The 18,947-nt window shown below is 40.4% G+C and overlaps 1 protein-coding gene across 1 annotated transcript; it reads left to right on the top strand.

Moving 5' to 3' along the window:
* The first annotated feature begins 2,552 nt into the window (after positions 1 to 2,552).
* On the top strand, positions 2,553 to 18,642 carry LOC132314509 (uncharacterized). The gene is made up of 4 exons (XM_059813368.1): positions 2,553 to 2,580; positions 2,686 to 3,155; positions 3,258 to 4,025; positions 18,481 to 18,642. The coding sequence occupies exons 1-4, from the start codon at positions 2,553 to 2,555 to the stop codon at positions 18,640 to 18,642; spliced, it is 1,428 nt and encodes a 475-aa protein (XP_059669351.1).
* Positions 18,643 to 18,947: the final 305 nt, after the last annotated feature.

The following is an 18,947-nucleotide window of genomic DNA, read 5'->3' as shown; positions in this document are numbered from 1 at the left end:
TATCTCTTGAACAAAGGATTGATATCATTAATATTATTTTCTTCTGTAATTTTTCTCAAATAGTCCTGTTACAAATTTGAAAATTTAAATTTTATTTCAAATATATATATATATATATATATATATATATATATATATAATAATTTTATTTTTAAATGATTCACTATTAGGATGTTAAAATATATTATTTTAACTCTATCATCATGCACATCTGACCATTATGACAATTTCCACCATGCAATTTATTTAGGTCTGGTAAACAATTACAGTTTATTTTGTATCCTACAGAACAAATTATATATATATTTTTAGCCCCTATAACAAGTTTACAATATTTTGTGCTACCATATAGCAAATTCTTTGTGGCTACGTATTCTTCTCATTCGACCCTCTTCTACCACACGGCGATAATTTTCTGTGTCCAAACGTTACCTCTGATTTTTGTGGCACAAAATTCATTCTTAACCGATCATCTTTTACAAACAAATTATAGTGTTTTGTGTGCCCTAATTTTTTTGTGCCAAATAATTTCTAAACATTCCCTTCTATTGCACCGTCTCCTGCAAATTAATTATTGTATTTATCTCTTATGATAGGTTATGCAAATTAAAGAGTCGTTACAATTTACGAGAATTCTGAATTCTTCTTACATCATATAACGTCACACACAGTAATTTTCTTAGTTGATTGAGACGCGTGGATCACTAGTTAATTGAGATGGTTGTTCAACACCGCATAGATAATGTTCAATAAAAATGATTCTTCATTTAAAAAAATTTAATAAAAAGATTCCATATAAATATAATTATTTAGAATGTTATCTTAATGCAATTTACTTTCTTTTTTTTTCATTCCATATATTTTGTTCAACGTTTTAATTGAATTAAACTAAAAGTCATTATATTTGATAAACTTCTACTTAAAATTTCTTTCTAACTTGTTATTATATATTTTATTCTTTTTTTTTTATATACTCATTTTTATTGTTTAATTAATATAAAGATTCAATGATGTATTGACTTAATTAATATTATTTATGTTAATTGAAGATGCAAGAAACTCCTTCTATTCTTTCTCTCTCTAGAATTCTTACACCTCAACCCGAATCAAGATCCCCATTGAAGATGCAAGAAACTCCTTCTATTCTTTCTCTCTCTAGAATTCTTACACCTCAACCCGAATCAAGATCCCCCTCCTCTTCATTCCAACTCCTATTTATAGATACTTACCAGATATTTACAAGATATTTACAAGATATTTATTAATTGCTGGACCTGGGCCTATTCCTCAGTAAGCCCTGGTCACTCTTGATGGGCTTACTCCCGCTCGGCCCATATGGCAGTGTCTTTCTATGGGCTGACCCAGCTGTTCGGACTGAAGGTTGTGTTTTGCGAGTCGGACCTGGCCCATGTCATCCAGGGCCTCCTCAACTGCCCCCATAATTGCCCCTTATTTAATAAGGGGTAATTATTGATGGCGTCTCATCATGACGCTGACGGCTCGAGATAACCACGTGGGGGAGCAAACGGTCAGATCCAGAATCAATGTTCCGGGGTTCGAGGGATTTCTTGCCTTCCCGACGCTTCGGCCCTCGGGCCCCCTTGCCTATATAATGCTCTAGAATTCCACTTCACTTCCCTTTACCGTCTCCATCATCAGCCAAATCTCCCTCTTTTTAGAACTGTGCTAAGCCTTTTCCGGTGAAATCCTTCGAGAGTCATTCTCCCAGCGATCTTGCAGTCCTCCGAGGTTAGTTTCGTTCTTTTTACTTTCGGCAGGCTTCCACTTTCCCTCTTTTAGATTCTTCTTGCACTTCCACCATGGTTGTAGATCTGGGTGTTCTTCGTATGAGACTTAGACTTCCTGACAACATCGTAGTTAGGGTTTGCCCCCAAGACGTTAATATTACGACCGGCGCCGGCCTCCTGCCCGGCGAAGTCTTATTCACAAACCTTCAACTGAATGTTGTTAGGTTCCCTCTGCACCCTTTCTTTAGTTACGTCTTCAACAGATTGGGGATATCCCCTCTGCAGGTCAACCCCAACTTCTTTAGGATCATATCTGTTATGCTCTTATTGATGCGTGACAGAAATCTGGACCTTGACCTCATAGACCTCCTTCTGTGCTATAAGGTCAGTAAGATCCGTACTAACGAGCCCTTCTACCACCTCTACCCGTTCGAGAAGATGTCCATATGCACTGACACAATAAAATCTGAAAAGGGTTGGAGGGATAGCATAGTGGGTATTAGTGGGGCTTGGTCTTCGCCGGCTGCAGAGGATTACCCAATCCCGAGCGCCTTTGGTGTCTGCTCTGTCTCCTCCTATAAAAAATTCAAATCCCATAAACACGACTGCCCCTGTGAAACATGCGTTCCTCGTTTTTGCACTTACTTATGCCGCTCCTTGGGAATACCTTGTGATGACTTAAGCTACAGTGTTTGCAGGGATAGGATTAACTACTTGAAGAGATACGTTCTGAACGATATTCCTTCCTGCTCAGATCTCCTCACTTCAGACAACCTCTTTGCGCTCTCATCACTCGGCTACAATATGAGCAGACTGCAGATTCCCTCTTTTGGCAGGAGGAAAAATACTCCCCCAGTCATTCCTGCTGCTGGGGCGACCTCCTCTCCAGCGTCGGCTTCTTCTTCAGCCACCATATCTGACACTGTCCCGAGCGCAGTGGCTACTAACCCTGCTGCCAGCGCCCTTGCGGCCAACCAGAACGCGCCCTCCCCAGCTACCATAGCTCCTGCTGCTGCGGGGGGCGGTCGGGACAAAGAGCGAGGCAAAAGGCCTCATCCTGACAGTGAAATCGACCCTGAGGAGGAGCCTCTTATTAGAAGGACCCGAGTCTCTGGGCCGGGTACTCTCTTGCACCGAGCGATCAGAGCTCCTTCTCACTCTGGGCCTCCTGCAGCTGGTGGCTCTGCTTCTGCTTCAGGCCCCCCTTCTATCCCCAGCTTGCCGCCATGGGCCCCTCGGTACACTCGAACGGATGGGACGTTCGTGAAACCGAACGAGACCATGCTGAAGGATGGCCAGACCGCTATGGCCTACTACAGGAGCATGTGGACTCCGAAGGACATTGAGGCGGCAAAGGGCCTTTCCCAGAAGGACGTGTTCAGTCGCTTTCCCCAATCTGCTATGGAGGTGACTTTTATTTTCTAACTCATGAATTCTCTTATATTACTTGGTCTTGCCTTCGCCCGTTCTGACTATTGGTTTAACCGTTCTTATTGTGCACCTATGCAGACATTGTTCGGGATGATGGCCATGCAGAAGCAGGTGGAAATGGGGAACGCCAGGGCCCGAAAGTATTCTGATAGCCTGGAGGTGGCTAATAAAGAGAACGACCTCCTTGCCATGAAGAATACCGAGGTGCTGGTTCGGCTTGACAAAGCCGAGCAAGAGAGAGATGTCCTGAAAAAGGAGAATGATTCCCTTCAGGATGAGAAGGACGCCCTCCAGCTCGAGAAGAGCGTCTGGCAGACTGAGCAGGAATCACTCAGAGAAGAGAAGGCAGAACTCCAACGTCTTCTAGCTGATGAACAGTCTGCTCGGATGGCTTTTGAAAAAAGAGCTCTGGACGAGCGTACCGCTCTGATCGACGCTATCAGCAGAGTGGGTGGTGGGATGCTGGCCCTTCATGCTCGGTTCTCCAGGGTCGGTGCTCTTCGGTATGCTCAAGGATTCCGGGAAGGTTTCGCCGACCGGGTTCCGGATGAGGGACAGACCAGCTCCACTCCGGATGAGGTAGACAAGGATCTGGGGATCGAGCCTCTGGGGGTCTATGTCGACCCAGAACCCACCGAAGCGGAGCGTATATTTGATGAGTGCCAGGACATCGCATCCTCAAGGATCATCACAGCTCCTCCTACCGCTCTGCCACTGACCGCTCCCCAATCGTCAACCGTGGCTCCCTCTGTAGTCACTGCTGACGCTGAACCCCAGCCGAACGACTCAGTTATTCACCTGGATTCCCCACCTCATGAAGGTGAGGCGGCTGATGGGGCCGAGGAGGCGAGTCGGCAGGACCAGGATGCTGTTGGTACTGAGGCGTCTAGCTAGGGCTCCTTCGAATTCTTCCAGTTCATATCTTCTTGTAATGATGGACACCTCTCTTTTGTAAACTAAATGTTCAATATTAATGAAATGGCCGAACTCTTTTTCTCTATGTGTTGTGCTCTGTTCAACTTATCTTCAGTACATATATATCTTTTCTCTCTTTTTCTTTTTATATTAGCTTTGCTGTGTGTTTGTACGGCAAGTGCCTGGCGCTCGGCTAGAATGCCACTTGCCACTTGGCTTTAAATTTTTAGCAAGTGTCTGGCGTTCGGCTTATAGTGCCAGCTGCCACTTATCTTGCTTAAGTGCCTGGCGCTCGGCTAGAATGCCACTTGCCACTTGGCTTTAAATTTTTAGCAAGTGTCTGGCGTTCGGCTTATAGTGCCAGCTGCCACTTATCTTGCTTAAGTGCCTGGCGCTCGGCTAGAATGCCACTTGCCACTTGGCTTTAAATTTTTAGCGAGTGTCTGGCATTCGGCTTATAGTGCCAGCTGCCACTTATCTTGCTTAAGTGCCTGGCGCTCGGCTAGAATGCCACTTGCCACTTGGCTTTAAATTTTTAGCAAGTGTCTGGCGTTCGGCTTATAGTGCCAGCTGCCACTTATCTTGCTTAAGTGCCTGGCGCTCGGCTAGAATGCCACTTGCCACTTGGCTTTAAATTTTTAGCAAGTGTCTGGCGTTCGGCTTATAGTGCCAGCTGCCACTTATCTTGCTTAAGTGCCTGGCGCTCGGCTAGAATGCCACTTGCCACTTGGCTTTAAATTTTTAGCAAGTGTCTGGCGTTCGGCTTATAGTGCCAGCTGCCACTTATCTTGCTTAAGTGCCTGGCGCTCGGCTAGAATGCCACTTGCCACTTGGCTTTAAATTTTTATAGTAGACCATTGGAAAAGAAAATTCTTCTCTTCTTTTTTTGTAAATTCCGGTAACTTGCTCATTCATATGTATTTGATTGACAACAAATAACATCCAATTAAAACCAGAACTTAGCTTCTATTGATAGTACCTCTTCAGAGACGTGGCGTTCCAGGGCTTGCTGACCAACTTTCCCGCCATGGTTTCCAACGTATATGCCCCTTTGCCAATGACTTCTGCAATTCTGTATGGGCCTTCCCAGGGTGGCATCATTTTTTTGACCATCCCCACCTTTCTTTTCAGAACCAGATCGCCCGGGGCAAAATCCCTGTGTTTTACTCTCTTATTGTGACTATTCGCCAGCACTTGCTGATACGATGCTAGCCTTATAGCCGCTGCGTCCCTCCTTTCGTCTATCATGTCGAGGTTCAATCTTAACATCTTGTCGTTCTGATCTCGACTCCATGCTAAGCTTCTGATAGTGGGGACTAAATGCTCAACCGGTATAACTGCTTCGGTACCATACGCCATCGCGAACGGGCTCTCCCCAGTCGGCCGCCTTGGGGTGGTTCTGTAAGCCCATAGAACGTTCGGGAGTTCATCCAACCACTTCCCCTTATGATCTTCCAGCTTCTTCTTAATGCAGGCGAAAATGGTTCTGTTTGTGATTTCTGCTTGTCCGTTAGCCTGAGGATGACTTACTGCAGCCAACTTCTGGTTGATTCCATACTCCTCCAGCTGCTTTCTTACTTGCCTGCTGTCGAGGTTTGTGCCATTGTCCATGACTATTGTTCTGGGAACACCGAAGCGGCAGATAATGTTGTTCCAGATAAATCGTCTCACCTGAGTCTGAGTCACGCTAGGATACGGTTCTGCCTCCACCCATTTAGTGAAATAATCCGTGGCCAGTAACACATACTTGTTCTGAGCTCTTGCAGTTGGCAGAGGACCGACCACATCCATCCCCCATTGCGCGAAAGGCCACGGCGAGGCCATTACGTGCAATTCTTCAGGTGGTTGGTGGATCATTGGTCCATATCGTTGGCACTTATCGCACCTTCGAGAGAACTCCTCCGCATCTCTTGACATGTTTGGCCAAAAATACCCTTGTGTCATTGCTTTATGCGCTAACGATCTTCCCCCAGAATGATTGCCACACACACCCTCATGAATAGCTCGCAATACCTGCTGCGACTCCGCGGGGGTGACACATTTCAAGTACGGGCCAGAATAGGACCTTCTGTACAGCTGGTTCCGCACGATGGCGTACTTGGCAGCATTCTTTTTGAGTTTCCTAGCTTCATCCCTTTGCATAGGCAAAACGCCATCTCGAATATAGGTAATGATTGGGTCAATCCAACTCGGTTCATACGGTATGACGTTGACTTGCCAAGGGTCCGAGACCATCGGTTCTTCGAAAATGGACGGCTGGGTCACTATTCCCACTGGAATCACCCTCGCCAATGTTTCACCGCAACTTGAAGCATTGCATGCTAAACGGTCTGCATCTGCATTCTGTTCCCTCGGCAACTGTATGAATTCAATCTTTGCAAAGTCCTTGGCTCTACGCAGAACGGCAGAACGGTATGCCCCCATCATGTCATCCTTGGTTGCGTACTCACCATTTACCTGCCGAACAATCAGCTGCGAGTCACTATACACTGTCAAACTTTTGATCTGTAGCTCTTTGGCCAACTTTAATCCATTTAGCAACGCCTCGTATTCCGCTTCATTATTGGTGGCTCGGAACTCAAGTCTGAGTGCTTGGCTCAAGGAAGTACCCTCTGGGGTTTGCAGTTTGATCCCAATCCCAGCCCCCGTCTGGTTAGAGGAGCCATCCACAAAAAGTTTCCAAGAGCCGCTTCTAAGGTCCTCTTCCGTATCTTCGGCATCACATTCTAGTAGGAAATCGGCCACCGCTTGCCCTTTAATAGCTGTTCTCGGCTCGTACGTTATGTCAAATGAACTCAACTCTATGGCCCACTTTGTCATTCTGCCCGAGAGCTCTGGCTTGTGCATGAGCGTTCTGATTGGGAAAGTTGTTAGAACAGCTATGGGGTGGGATTCAAAATAATGCCTTAACTTTCTTTTTGCATTTACAAGTGCAAGTACCACCCGTTCGGCCTTTGAGTATCTTTTTTCCGCCTCCATCAGTGTTTTGCTTACATAAAATACTGGGTATTGCACCCCTTCCTTGCAACGAATCAGAACGGCACTCGTCGCGACACCAGATACTCTAAGATATAGAAATAACTTTTCTTCCGGTTCTGGGGCTGACAGGACTGGCGGATTCTGCATATATTGCTTCAAATGAGTCAATGCCTGTCGTTGCTCATCCCCCCAGACCTGCCTTCCATGGCTCCGAATCGTGTCAAAGAATGGTTTGCAGTGGTCTGACAACTTTGAAATAAATCGACTTAATGCAGCTATTCGTCCTGTTAGGGCTTGCACCTCTCTGATCGTCTTTGGCTCGGCATTCTTAATCAAAGCCTCTGCTTGAGCGGGGCTAACTTCGATGCCCCTGCGGTTGACCACGTGTCCCAGAAACTGCCCGGAACTCACACCGAACGAGCACTTGGTCGGATTGAGCCTCATCCCATATCGCTTTAGTACATCAAATACCTCTTGCAGATGCTTCAGATGATCATCCTTTTTCCTACTTTTCACCACCATATCATCAATATAGGCTTCGACAATCTTACCCATTTGATTCTTAAAAACTTTGCTGACAAGTCGTTGATAAGTTGCTCCCGCATTCTTTAATCCAAAAGGCATAACCTTGTAGCAGTATGTTCCTCGCTCGGTGACAAAAGAAGTTTTTTCTTCATCTGCGGGGTCCATAGGAATCTGATTATAACCTGAATATGCGTCCAGAAAGGTTAAACGCTCATACCCCGTGGTGGCATCCACCATTTGATCAATCTTAGGCAACGGGAAACTGTCCTTCGGGCAGGCTTTGTTTAAATTGGTGAAATCAATGCATACGCGCCATTTCCCATTTTTCTTCTGCACCACAACGACGTTGGACAACCACTCGGGGTAGTGCACCTCTCTGATAAATCCCGCATCAAGCAGCCTATCAACTTCTTCCGTTATGATCTGATTACGTTCTGGAGCAAATCTTCGCTGCTTCTGTTTCACTGGTTTGAAATTAGGATTGACATTCAGGGAATGACAGGAGACGGAAGGACTAATTCCAGGCATGTCGAGGTGACTCCATGCAAATACGTCGACATTGTGGGATAAGAAATCCACTAGCTCTTGCTGCTCTTCTCTGGTCAGTCTTATACCCACTCTGGTAGTTCGTTCTGGCCTGGACTGATCGATCTGCACATCCAGAAGGGGCTCCTCGGTCAAGTCGGCTGACTCCTCCACCCTATTCTGCTCGAGTGGAGGTTCCTGTAATTGCTATCTGGGGCTTGTCGACCGGACGGGCGCCTTTCCCTTCCCTGCATGCTTTAGTGTGACGGAATAACACTCTTTGGCTGCGACCTGATCCCCCCGAATGTCTATCACTTTATCTCCATCGGGCCCGAGGCACCTCATGACCTGATGCAGAGTTGAGGGTACACCTCGGACTCTGTGAATCCATCCTCTTCCCATCAGGAGATTATACGAGGGGTGAATTTCCACAACCACAAAAGTTTCCATAAGAGCTCGCTCTGCAGCTTGAACTTCTACTTCCACCATCCCGACGGGTTCCACCCTCTTCCCATCGAACCCTAATAAGGGATTTCCGGTGGGCTTGAGCCTCTCTGGTTTAATGTCGAGCCTGTCAAATGTGTCCCTCGGCATAACATTCGCACTGCTCCCAGGATCGATCAGAACTCTGCGCACCAAGCACTCTGCCACTGTCAAACTGACTACCAACGGGTCGTCATGAGGCAGTTGAACACGCTGCAGGTCTGTCCAGTCGAACTTTATCTGCATTGACGGGCTCTGTTGGTGTAGAGTGGTCACATTGCCGACCCTTTTCTTCATCTGCGCCTGCCGCAGGCGCACCCGTAGCAGCTCATCTGGCTCTTCACTAGGCTCGGGTCGACCATGGATAGCATTGATTATACGAACTGGTTGCGAATTGTGGGAGCTTTGTTTATGACTCCTTTTTATTTGTTCCACTGGTCGATTCTGCTCCATCGCCGAGCCTTGTACATAACTCGCAAACTCCCCTCTAGCTATCAACATCTCCACTTGCCTCCTCAGGTTCCTGCATTCGTTAGTCTGATGTCCGAAATCAGAATGAAAAGCACAATGTTTAGTTTGATCCCTCTGTTCGAGGGGTTGTCTAATTGGCAGTGGTGGATGAAACTTGTCCTTGTTCTCCTGATACAACCTCGCCAGAGTGACCTTCAGCGGAGTAATCAACTCTTCCTCCCTGGACCTTTTTTCGGCCTTCCAAGTGGTCTGACGTTGCGGCTGAGCCTGCTTCTGCCTGATCTTTGCCTTGGACTTTTCCTCGGTCGACACAAGCGACGTTGTCCGAGCATTAGCTGCCTCCTCTTCTTCGAGGCGCACAAAGCCATCGGCTCTCTCATTGAGTTCATCCATGGTAGCTGGCGTATTCACTACCAGACTGGTGTGAAACGGAGTTCCGCGTGTCATGGCTAACTTGAAGGCTTGAACTGCCGTAGAAGGATGGCATTCGATTACCATACTCTTAGTGAGATTAAACCTGGTAAGAAAGGCCTGGAGCCGTTCATCCTTGTGTTGCCGCATCGTGAACAGGCTCGAGATGTCCTTCGGCGGGCGTTTGTTCCCATAGTACTGGCTTATGAACCGATCGCACAGGTCCCTGAAACTGCCAATGGAGCTCCTAGGCAAGTTTTTGAACCAGCTGAGCGCCGGTCCGGCCAGACTTGTAGGGAAGCATTTGCACATTAAAGAGTCGTTTTCCGTATTCAGGGCCATTTTCAACTGGATATGATACACATGATCGATCGGATCGGTTGTTCCGTCAAACAGAATAAAGACTGGCATAGCAAACTTCCTTGGATGCGGCGCATTCAAGATCTCGTCGGTGAATGGTGAATCCACCGTCCGAGCTGCGGATCGGAGAGCTTCATTCTCTCTCTGGAGTCCAGCGGTAGCTCTGTGAGTTACGGTTCTGCCCTCCGAACCGTGATGAGTGACAGTAACCATGGAGGGCCGGTAAGACGGATCGAACGACCGTTCCTCTATGAACTCTCTCTGCCAAGGCGACGCTACTCGACGGCGATCTACCTCCATCACTTCCTCTCGGTCAAACCTTTCCCGCTGCGGATCAACGTGAGTCGAGCCTTCGTGATCTTCAACTCGACGAACATTTGGCGGCGAATTGTCCATCATCCTTTCATCACGGTGGTGAGCTGACTGATTGTTCTCGTTCTGATCGCCTTGATGCGCGATACTAGATGGAACACCTCCTTCTCCGACCGGAAGCGGATGCGAAACTGCGGGTATTTGCCGATGCTGCAATCCAGCTTTCAATTCTGCATTTTCTTTTCTGAGAGCTTCAATCAAATTCATCAACTCTTCAAGCTTTGTTTGCTGGACAGCCTCCATCGGATTGGAGCTTTCACCTATCATTATTCCCGAACGGAGTAAAGGCATTAATCTCAAGTTCGCGAGTAGATCTAAGCTTCGTGAGTAGGAATTTTTAGATCTGGCTTCTAATTCTCCGAATTATGCTCACTGTTTACAAGATCTGAATTGCCTGGACTCTAAATCCGTCAGATCCTGTCACAATCGAGCAACTCGCGGTTGCGTAGATCTGAAGTCACTCCTGCCAAAGCTTCAAGAATCGTAATTCCTCCAGAGTAGGTCACAATCGCTCAGATCTGGATTCAAATCCGCAAGATCGAGTCTCGATCAACCGAATTGGTTTGAATCCATTCGATACTCCTCATTGATCAACCAAACTTTTATGCGTTTCCCACAGACGGCGCCAATTGAAGATGCAAGAAACTCCTTCTATTCTTTCTCTCTCTAGAATTCTTACACCTCAACCCGAATCAAGATCCCCATTGAAGATGCAAGAAACTCCTTCTATTCTTTCTCTCTCTAGAATTCTTACACCTCAACCCGAATCAAGATCCCCCTCCTCTTCATTCCAACTCCTATTTATAGATACTTACCAGATATTTACAAGATATTTACAAGATATTTATTAATTGCTGGACCTGGGCCTATTCCTCAGTAAGCCCTGGTCACTCTTGATGGGCTTACTCCCGCTCGGCCCATATGGCAGTGTCTTTCTATGGGCTGACCCAGCTGTTCGGACTGAAGGTTGTGTTTTGCGAGTCGGACCTGGCCCATGTCATCCAGGGCCTCCTCATTAATGTACCAAAATTATATATATATATATATATATATATGTATGTATGTATGTATATATATATGTATGTATGTATGTATATTAAAGTTTCTAGTCTTAGACCTCAATATGTATTGAGTTGGCCTTATTGGAATAGAGGTTGAATCTTTTATTGAACACCCTAGGGCTAGTGAATATTTTAGTGGATATATTTTGGTCACTTTCATAATAGTCGATGATTTTGTAATTGTTATTATTATTTTTTTAGAAAAATAGAATTCAAAGCAATTTAAAATATATAGGACCCAATTTCTCACCCGTTAGGCCAACTTTGCACGGTTAAACAAATAAGATAGGTAAAAAAAAAAAAAACAACAGGATTCTAACCTGGGATCCACGTTTCCAATGTTTATGAGGCTGTGAGTGATTTACCCAGATAAAAGAAGAAGAAAAATGCATTGAAAAGTGAAAAAAAATGGAAACGATTTAAAACTTTTAGTAGTACATTTAAAAAGTTTTAATGGAGCGAAACACTTGAGGAAAAAGACCACCACAGGTCCACAAGCCCACCTTACCAATAATTGAACCAAGCAAGCCAAGCTCAGTGACTAAAAATTGTAAAGTTAAATGTCGGATCAATTGGGTCCTTGATCCAACCCACAAATTGTCTACACTGTATGGCCATATAGTTGGGATGGGCTCTGCAAATATTGTTTATAGCTCATCAAAACATACCCCAGAAACATGTGAAGTAGTAAATGCTAAGAGCATTCAGGCTTATCGGCCCAAAACCACTCGGCTAGTCCAATTAAACCGATTAATTTCAGGGCTGGACCCAGGACATTATATGCTTGGGTAATTTAGTCTTTTCGTGTAGCCCAGGGTCATTTGGGCTTGATATGAACTATAACTACCCGGCCCAAGTTGCCTTGTTACAGACCTAATGCCAATTTCTAAATCGTAATGCTGAGCTGAATGAGTTATTAATATCCCAATTAAAATTTCAAATTTTAACAAATTGTATGTTATCAATGTGACAGGATTATTGTTTTTCTTTTCCAATTTTCTCTATTGGTCAAGTTACAATTTTAAATTTTACTTGAAAGTTAAAAATCAGCGAATTATACCCAAAAATACTTGTTTTTACAAAGCATTGCATCTGACCATCTTGTTTTTACATCTTTCACTTTTAAACCTTCCGTAACAATGGCAGTTTACATTATATTAGCTTTGTACCATACCCAAAAATACATTTTCTTTTTATCATTTCAATAATATAAAATACTAAGAAGGGCAAAGTGAGAAAAACACTCCTAATATTTAAATTTTGGGTTAATATCATACATAAGGTTTATATATATATAAGTGCGTTAAGTTTGTAAAATGATCAAAGAAGGGATTGAGGCCATGGTTTGGTTACAAATTACATTTTTAAAATATAAAATTCCAAAAACACCATTTTCTCTTCCAATAATGCCTTTATATATACGAATAAAAAAAAAAAGGAAAAAAAAAAAAAGAGGGACATTTTAGTCATTTCGTATTTAATTTTTTTTTTTACTTTTTTTTATTCAATATGGAGGGACACTTTAGTCTTTTTAGCATTCACGCCTTTGTTTGCTCAAAAAATGAATGTTAATAATTTTTTAGAACATATAGAAAGTTATACACTCTATATGTATGCTATAGGGATAGAAAGTTATACATTCTATATGCATATAGGGGTGGTTTTTACTAGCGACTCTATTAAGAATAATGGTGAAGTATATAGAGTGTTGTACAAAGACGGAGGATTCTAGAATATAGAAGAATTTGTATAAATTGGTATATTGGAGAAGTTTTGAATATAAAAATTTATAAATATGTAAATATTTAGTTGAATATTTTAGAAACTAAATCTTAATCATCGATTAGGATGAAGAAATACCATAAATATACGGCGTGAGAGGTTTTAGAAGATAGAATGAGATATTTGAGACTAGAGTTGGGATGTCAAAGAGTAAATTTTTTATGTTTAGAAAGAATAAAATAATTAAAGTTTATTTCATAATTAGGTTTAAGAATGTGTAATAGTTGGACGATATCAAATAGTAAGTTTTTTATTGAATGAGTAACGACGCAAGGTTCTAATACTTTAAGAGTCGTTGCACCATATTACGCAAATTTTATAGGTTTTCGGTTTTTACCAATAATTCCAAATTTTTTACATAATATATGTCTTATAGCAAGATAATACTATAAATAATATAATTTTAAATATAAATATTATAAATTATTCTTATACTTCTGGTTATTTAAGTTTTTAGGTTTTCCAGTTACTAAAATCTTTATCTAGTATAAAAAAAATTGGAATTCTAAAGTTTAAATTCAGTTCCACTCAATAGTACTGGTCTCATGTACCTTATTCGTAAAACTTTCTAACGAAAATAGAGTTGCTCGAGTTAATTCATCCAAGTCTTACTCCTAACACATATAACACAATCTTTTCTTGAATCTTTATCTAATATAAAAAAAAAATTCGAATTCTAAAGTTTAAACTCAGTCCCATTCAATAGTACTAATCTTGTGTATTTTATTCATGCCCATAAAACTTTCTAACGAAAGTAGAGTTGCTTGAGTTAGTTCCATCCAAGTCTTACTCCTAACGTATATAACACAATCTTTTCTCGAATTCTCATTCCAACACGGCAACACCCAACTTATCTCCCATATGTGTAGAAAGATGTTAATTACATATTCATTATAGAATTAAAATAAAGATTGGATATTCTTACAGAATAAGTATACTCTGTCTTAATGATTTTTTTATTTATGGGTCATTAGATAACTACAATGTTTTAATTATATGGGTGACTTCAATAGTATCACGTAGAACTTCACTCTGTAACTTCATGTTTTAATTTATTGACAACACGAGCTTTCAGACTTCAATAAACATGGCTTATTTACTGCTTATCAGTTTTTTAAGTTATTTACGCGAATAAAAGAAAAATAATTGTATTGAAAATATAAAAAGAAATGCTGCATAATTGTATTCAACACTTATTAAAGCCAAAGACCACATGCTCACCTTCCCGTAAGCAAGCTAGGCCGAGTTGCTAACCATTTTAAAGTTACAATTGGGTCCTTGATCCAACCCACAAATTGTTTAGATTCTGCTATGCAGTTGGGATGGGTCCTACAAATATGGGGTAATAGGCTGCCAATACTCTGTCATCAAAACATGTGAAGAAGTAAATTCTAAGACCAATCGGCCCAATATCCCATTTAGCCCACCTAGTGAGTGGTTCCATTTACGGATTACTACGTATTTACCAGGGGTGGGACCATTTAAGTCTTTGTGGTATTTATTTATTATTATTATTTTTAACCTGAGAATAAGAAAATAGTTATACGGCATCTACACAACATATTCATAAAAGGATGTACAGATGCAACAAAACTAAATCAGAAAAAGCAAATAAATCATGAAGCAAAATAAAAAAAATGAAGAACAAACTCTAGATTTGTTGAGAAAGAGTCACCGCTCAACAATGGAAACCACCAAGGGAGAAGAGCAGTAACAGGAGTGACCCAAAAATCAGATCATCACAAGGCAACAGCTCCAAAGCTACATCCACAAGGCGAATCTGACCGGGGGAAAAACCACCAAACCCCGCATAAGAAAAAATCAAGTCAGGGACAACAAAAACCAACATAAATCTGGGATCTAGCCGGAGAGAAAACAACAGATCTACCCAATTGAGCCGGAAACAAGTTAAACAGGAGCAGATTGAACAAAACAAAAGCAAAAAAGGCGTGAAAACCACCCACATAATGAACTTATTATTATATGGCGAGTTTTTTTACCCTGTAGGAGGTAAGAAACAACACCTCCCCACCCTCATGGGAAAGGATCAGGGAGAAAAACAAATGGGGAAGACGAAGTTGAAGGGCGGCAAAAAAGGTAGAGAGAGAAGAGAGAAAAAAAAGTCTTTATAGTAGGGCTGCAACTTGGGCGGGCTAATCTAGCCCAACTCAAAAAATTTGAAATTCGAGTTTTAAACTCACAAATCGGATTCAAATTTCGGGTTGGATTTTGTCAAAATCCAAACATATTCGGGTTGGGCTGGGCTCAACCCGAACCCAACCCAAAACCCAAATTAAAAAATAAATAAATAAATAAATTATATATATATTTTTCTCCTCTCTCTTCTTTCTCTTTCTCTCTCTCTCTCCGCCGTCCCCTCTGCTGCCATTGCTGCCACCGCTGCCCCTCTTACAGACCAAGATTAATTGATTTGTAAAACAAGAATTACAGTCTTACAGACCTTGATAAATTGATTTAGAAAAAAAAAAAAAAATTAAAACAAAACCCATACATACAAGTTAGCAGTTGCAAAGAGAGAGAGGGGGGGGGGGGGGGGCAAACTTGAAAGTTGAGAGACAGCGGCTGAAGCTTGCAAACGGCGAACCCGAACTAGAACAACGGGCGATGGAAACTGAAAGATATGGGTTTTGATTTTTTGAACAATCTGAAATGATATGCCAATATGGGTTTTGAACTTTTGATTCTTAAAGACAGATAGATAAAACTGAAACATATGAGTTTTGAACTTCTAATTCTTATAGATTTTGTAGTTTGCAGTTGCACAGAGAGAGAGAGAGAGAGAGAGGGTCAAAGAGAATAGAGATGGAGGCGATTGGGAGGCTGGAATGATTTGCCCTAAAAAGTATTTTGTTTTTTTTTTAATAATAATATAATCAAATATATATATATATTATACGTAGTATATAAATTCCAAAAAAAAAAAAATAGTTAAAAAAAAAAATCTCAACCCGTCAACCTGACTCGGCTCACCCGAAAATATTTGGGCTGAGTTTTGACCATAACCCATATTAGGTACAATTCGGGTTGGATCCGGATTAAGTTGGGTTGGCACCGGACTGGGTTGGGCCAGCCCAACTTGCAACCCTACTAGTTTGTAGTAAAGAATGATTATCAATTATTACTTATTAAAAGTGAATTATCATACTTACAAGTTTTTTACTTTTTTATATTCAAAATTTGTAAATTAGATAATTCGGAGTTAAAATTATGTTGTAAACTTGCCATAGCCTTTGAATCAATAATTCGAAGGTTAAAAATTTAAATGTTTAAAAACTTGTGATATGAACTACCTTGCCCAATTTTCCATGTTACAGACCCATGTCCGTTACATTTCATGGTTAGAATGGGGGTTCTAAGCTAAATCCAATTTTTGAGCTGATCTGAGTTAGTAGTTAGTACTGTCCCAATTATTTAATTTATTTATTATTATTACTTTTTTCAAATTTAACAAATTGCAAGTTAGTTGCATTCACTTATTTTTCATTGTAAGAGCCAGTTAATTTGTTGGTTTTTTATTTCATAAAATAATAAAGTAGAAAAGCACATAAAACTTATTTATAAAGTATTAGAACAATAAATCATAGTAGAAATATTTAACATACCCCTTGAAGTGATCGACCTTGTAATATTAAAAGACAAAATTTGCGTTGATCTTAACACATATGGCCTGCAATAGATACCAACAATACTTTGTTTTCTTCTGTACGTTTGAGGTGAGTCGGAATTAATTAGCTAGTTTATATTAATTAATTAGCTAGTGGGTGAGTAAAAGATTGCAGAATTATTTTCGTTAGAAAATAATATTTGGTGCATGGCTATTTTAATTACAATAAGATTGCAAACCTGAAATAGAATAGTAGAGTTTTAAAATTAAATAAAAATTAGATATGTTAATTGATATTGTCTCTTATTTTGTTATGGCCTTAACTACCTTTTGCTTTATAACCTTCTTTATTTTACCTACTTTACTTACTCTAATGCTCCTTTTTCTTTTTCTTTTTCTTTTTCTTTTTGTAAGGCCCTTTTTTTTTTTTTTTTTTTTTTTTTTTTTTTTTAAGGGTCCTCCGTAGAACCTTGTCCTCTCTATCTCTCTTTCTTCCTTTTTTTCCCTCATGATTTTGGTTTTTTCATCCCCTGTTAGGCTATTATTTTTAATTAAATTTTTTAAGGATATATGCTTTCCTTGGATATAGTCTAAAGCATTTTTTTTTTTTTTTTTCTTCTCACTATCAAATCGACAATATGATTTGAGTTTTGTTTTCAAATATTTCCTCACTTTCATTTACTTTTTGCAATTTTTTTTCTTTCACAAACACAAAGTAGAGAAAGAATTGATAGAGGTTGAAGTGACTCAAAATGTTAATTGGAAAGAGAGAGGGGGAGTTGAAGATATATTTTCATAATTGAAAGGGTAGTTGTGGCATTTGAACAAAAAAATATTATTTATTTATAAAATTAAGGATATAAGTGTCATTTCCTTTTCAGAGTAGTGTATGTATAAAGAAGTGGAGTATGACTATCACCTCACTTTGAAATAAAAACCTTTGGAATAAAAATATGGGACAAAAAACCTTTGAAATAAAAATATTGGATAATTCCATAAAAATGATGTTTTGGTGGTCAAATTCCAAAAAAGTGGAGTCAAATTCAAGTTGTCCAAAAAAGTGGATTCAAGTTTTTCAAATTAATGGAGTTTTTTCAAATGCTGACTTGGACATGAAAATTTATTGTAGATTTTCTTTTGATTACCAAATTGCCTATTCTATTATTATTGTGAAATTATATTACTGTCCCTAACCAATTTTACTAATCGACTACATTTCCAAATTGCCCATCTTATTATTGTTGTGAAATTATACTACTACCCCTTACCAACTTTACTAATTGACTACATCTATATCTTGCTATTACATATCACTGTCTCTTTGATTTTATTTAATTTTATTTAATTTTTTTTTTTTTTTTTTTTTTTTTTCTGAATGTCTGGTTTTTATTCAACAAATAAACTACATGAAAAAACCTTAAAAATAGGACCAGAACACAAATAGGAAGAATAAAAAATAAAAATAAAAAGTAATGAAATTAGTAAGACAAACTATAATGAAATCATCAAATAGTCAGTTTCATGTAATTAAATAGCATAACAACCATTCAAGAAAATTCGTCACAACCATTATATACTAGTAGTACTAGCAAAGATCATTATCATATGAACTTTTTTGGCTTATACATATGACAAATATTATCTTCATTTTTTAGCTCAAACTAGGATCTTTTAATTAATTTATTTTTTTGTATTAATTCTCTTCATCAATAGTTCTATTCCTATAATTTTTTTTTTTTTAAATCCTTTTATTTCTACTTACGGGATAATGTCCGAGGAACATGGGTGTCAGAGGAATGGGAAGAAATGCAAAGAGAAGTTTGAGAACTTATACAAGTATTACAAGAAGACTAAGGAAGGGAAGGTTGGGAGACACTACAGATTCTTCCGACAGCTTGAAGTGCTCTACGGCAAAATCAACAATCCAGTAGCATCAGAAACCACCTACATGTGAACTTGAGAAGTGTCGTCGGAGTAACTTATTGCCGGTGTTATCTAGTAATGGCCGGAGTTAGTATTCGTTGGTAGCAGATTTTTCTCTTCTTCGACTGAGTCAATGGCGAGGCAGAGAGGCATCAACAACAACTTAATAAGAAAACCTAAAGTGATAAAAGAGAGGTGAAGAGAGAGGGCGCAATCAATTGAATGGGTAGTTAGGTAATTTTGCAATATGGTAGTTAGGTGATTTAGCAATAGGGAAGTTTAGGAATTAAAAAAAAAAAAAATTATAATAACTTTCCATGCCAATGTCATCATTTC

This window comes from Cornus florida, unplaced genomic scaffold (assembly GCF_030987335.1).
Source record: "Cornus florida cultivar Cherokee Brave unplaced genomic scaffold, ASM3098733v1 CherokeeBrave_3.0.0_Hap2_Chr06, whole genome shotgun sequence".
Classification (NCBI taxonomy): Eukaryota; Viridiplantae; Streptophyta; class Magnoliopsida; order Cornales; family Cornaceae; genus Cornus; species Cornus florida.
Note: the sequence above shows the minus strand (reverse complement) of the source record. Positions and strands in the feature narration are given on the sequence as shown.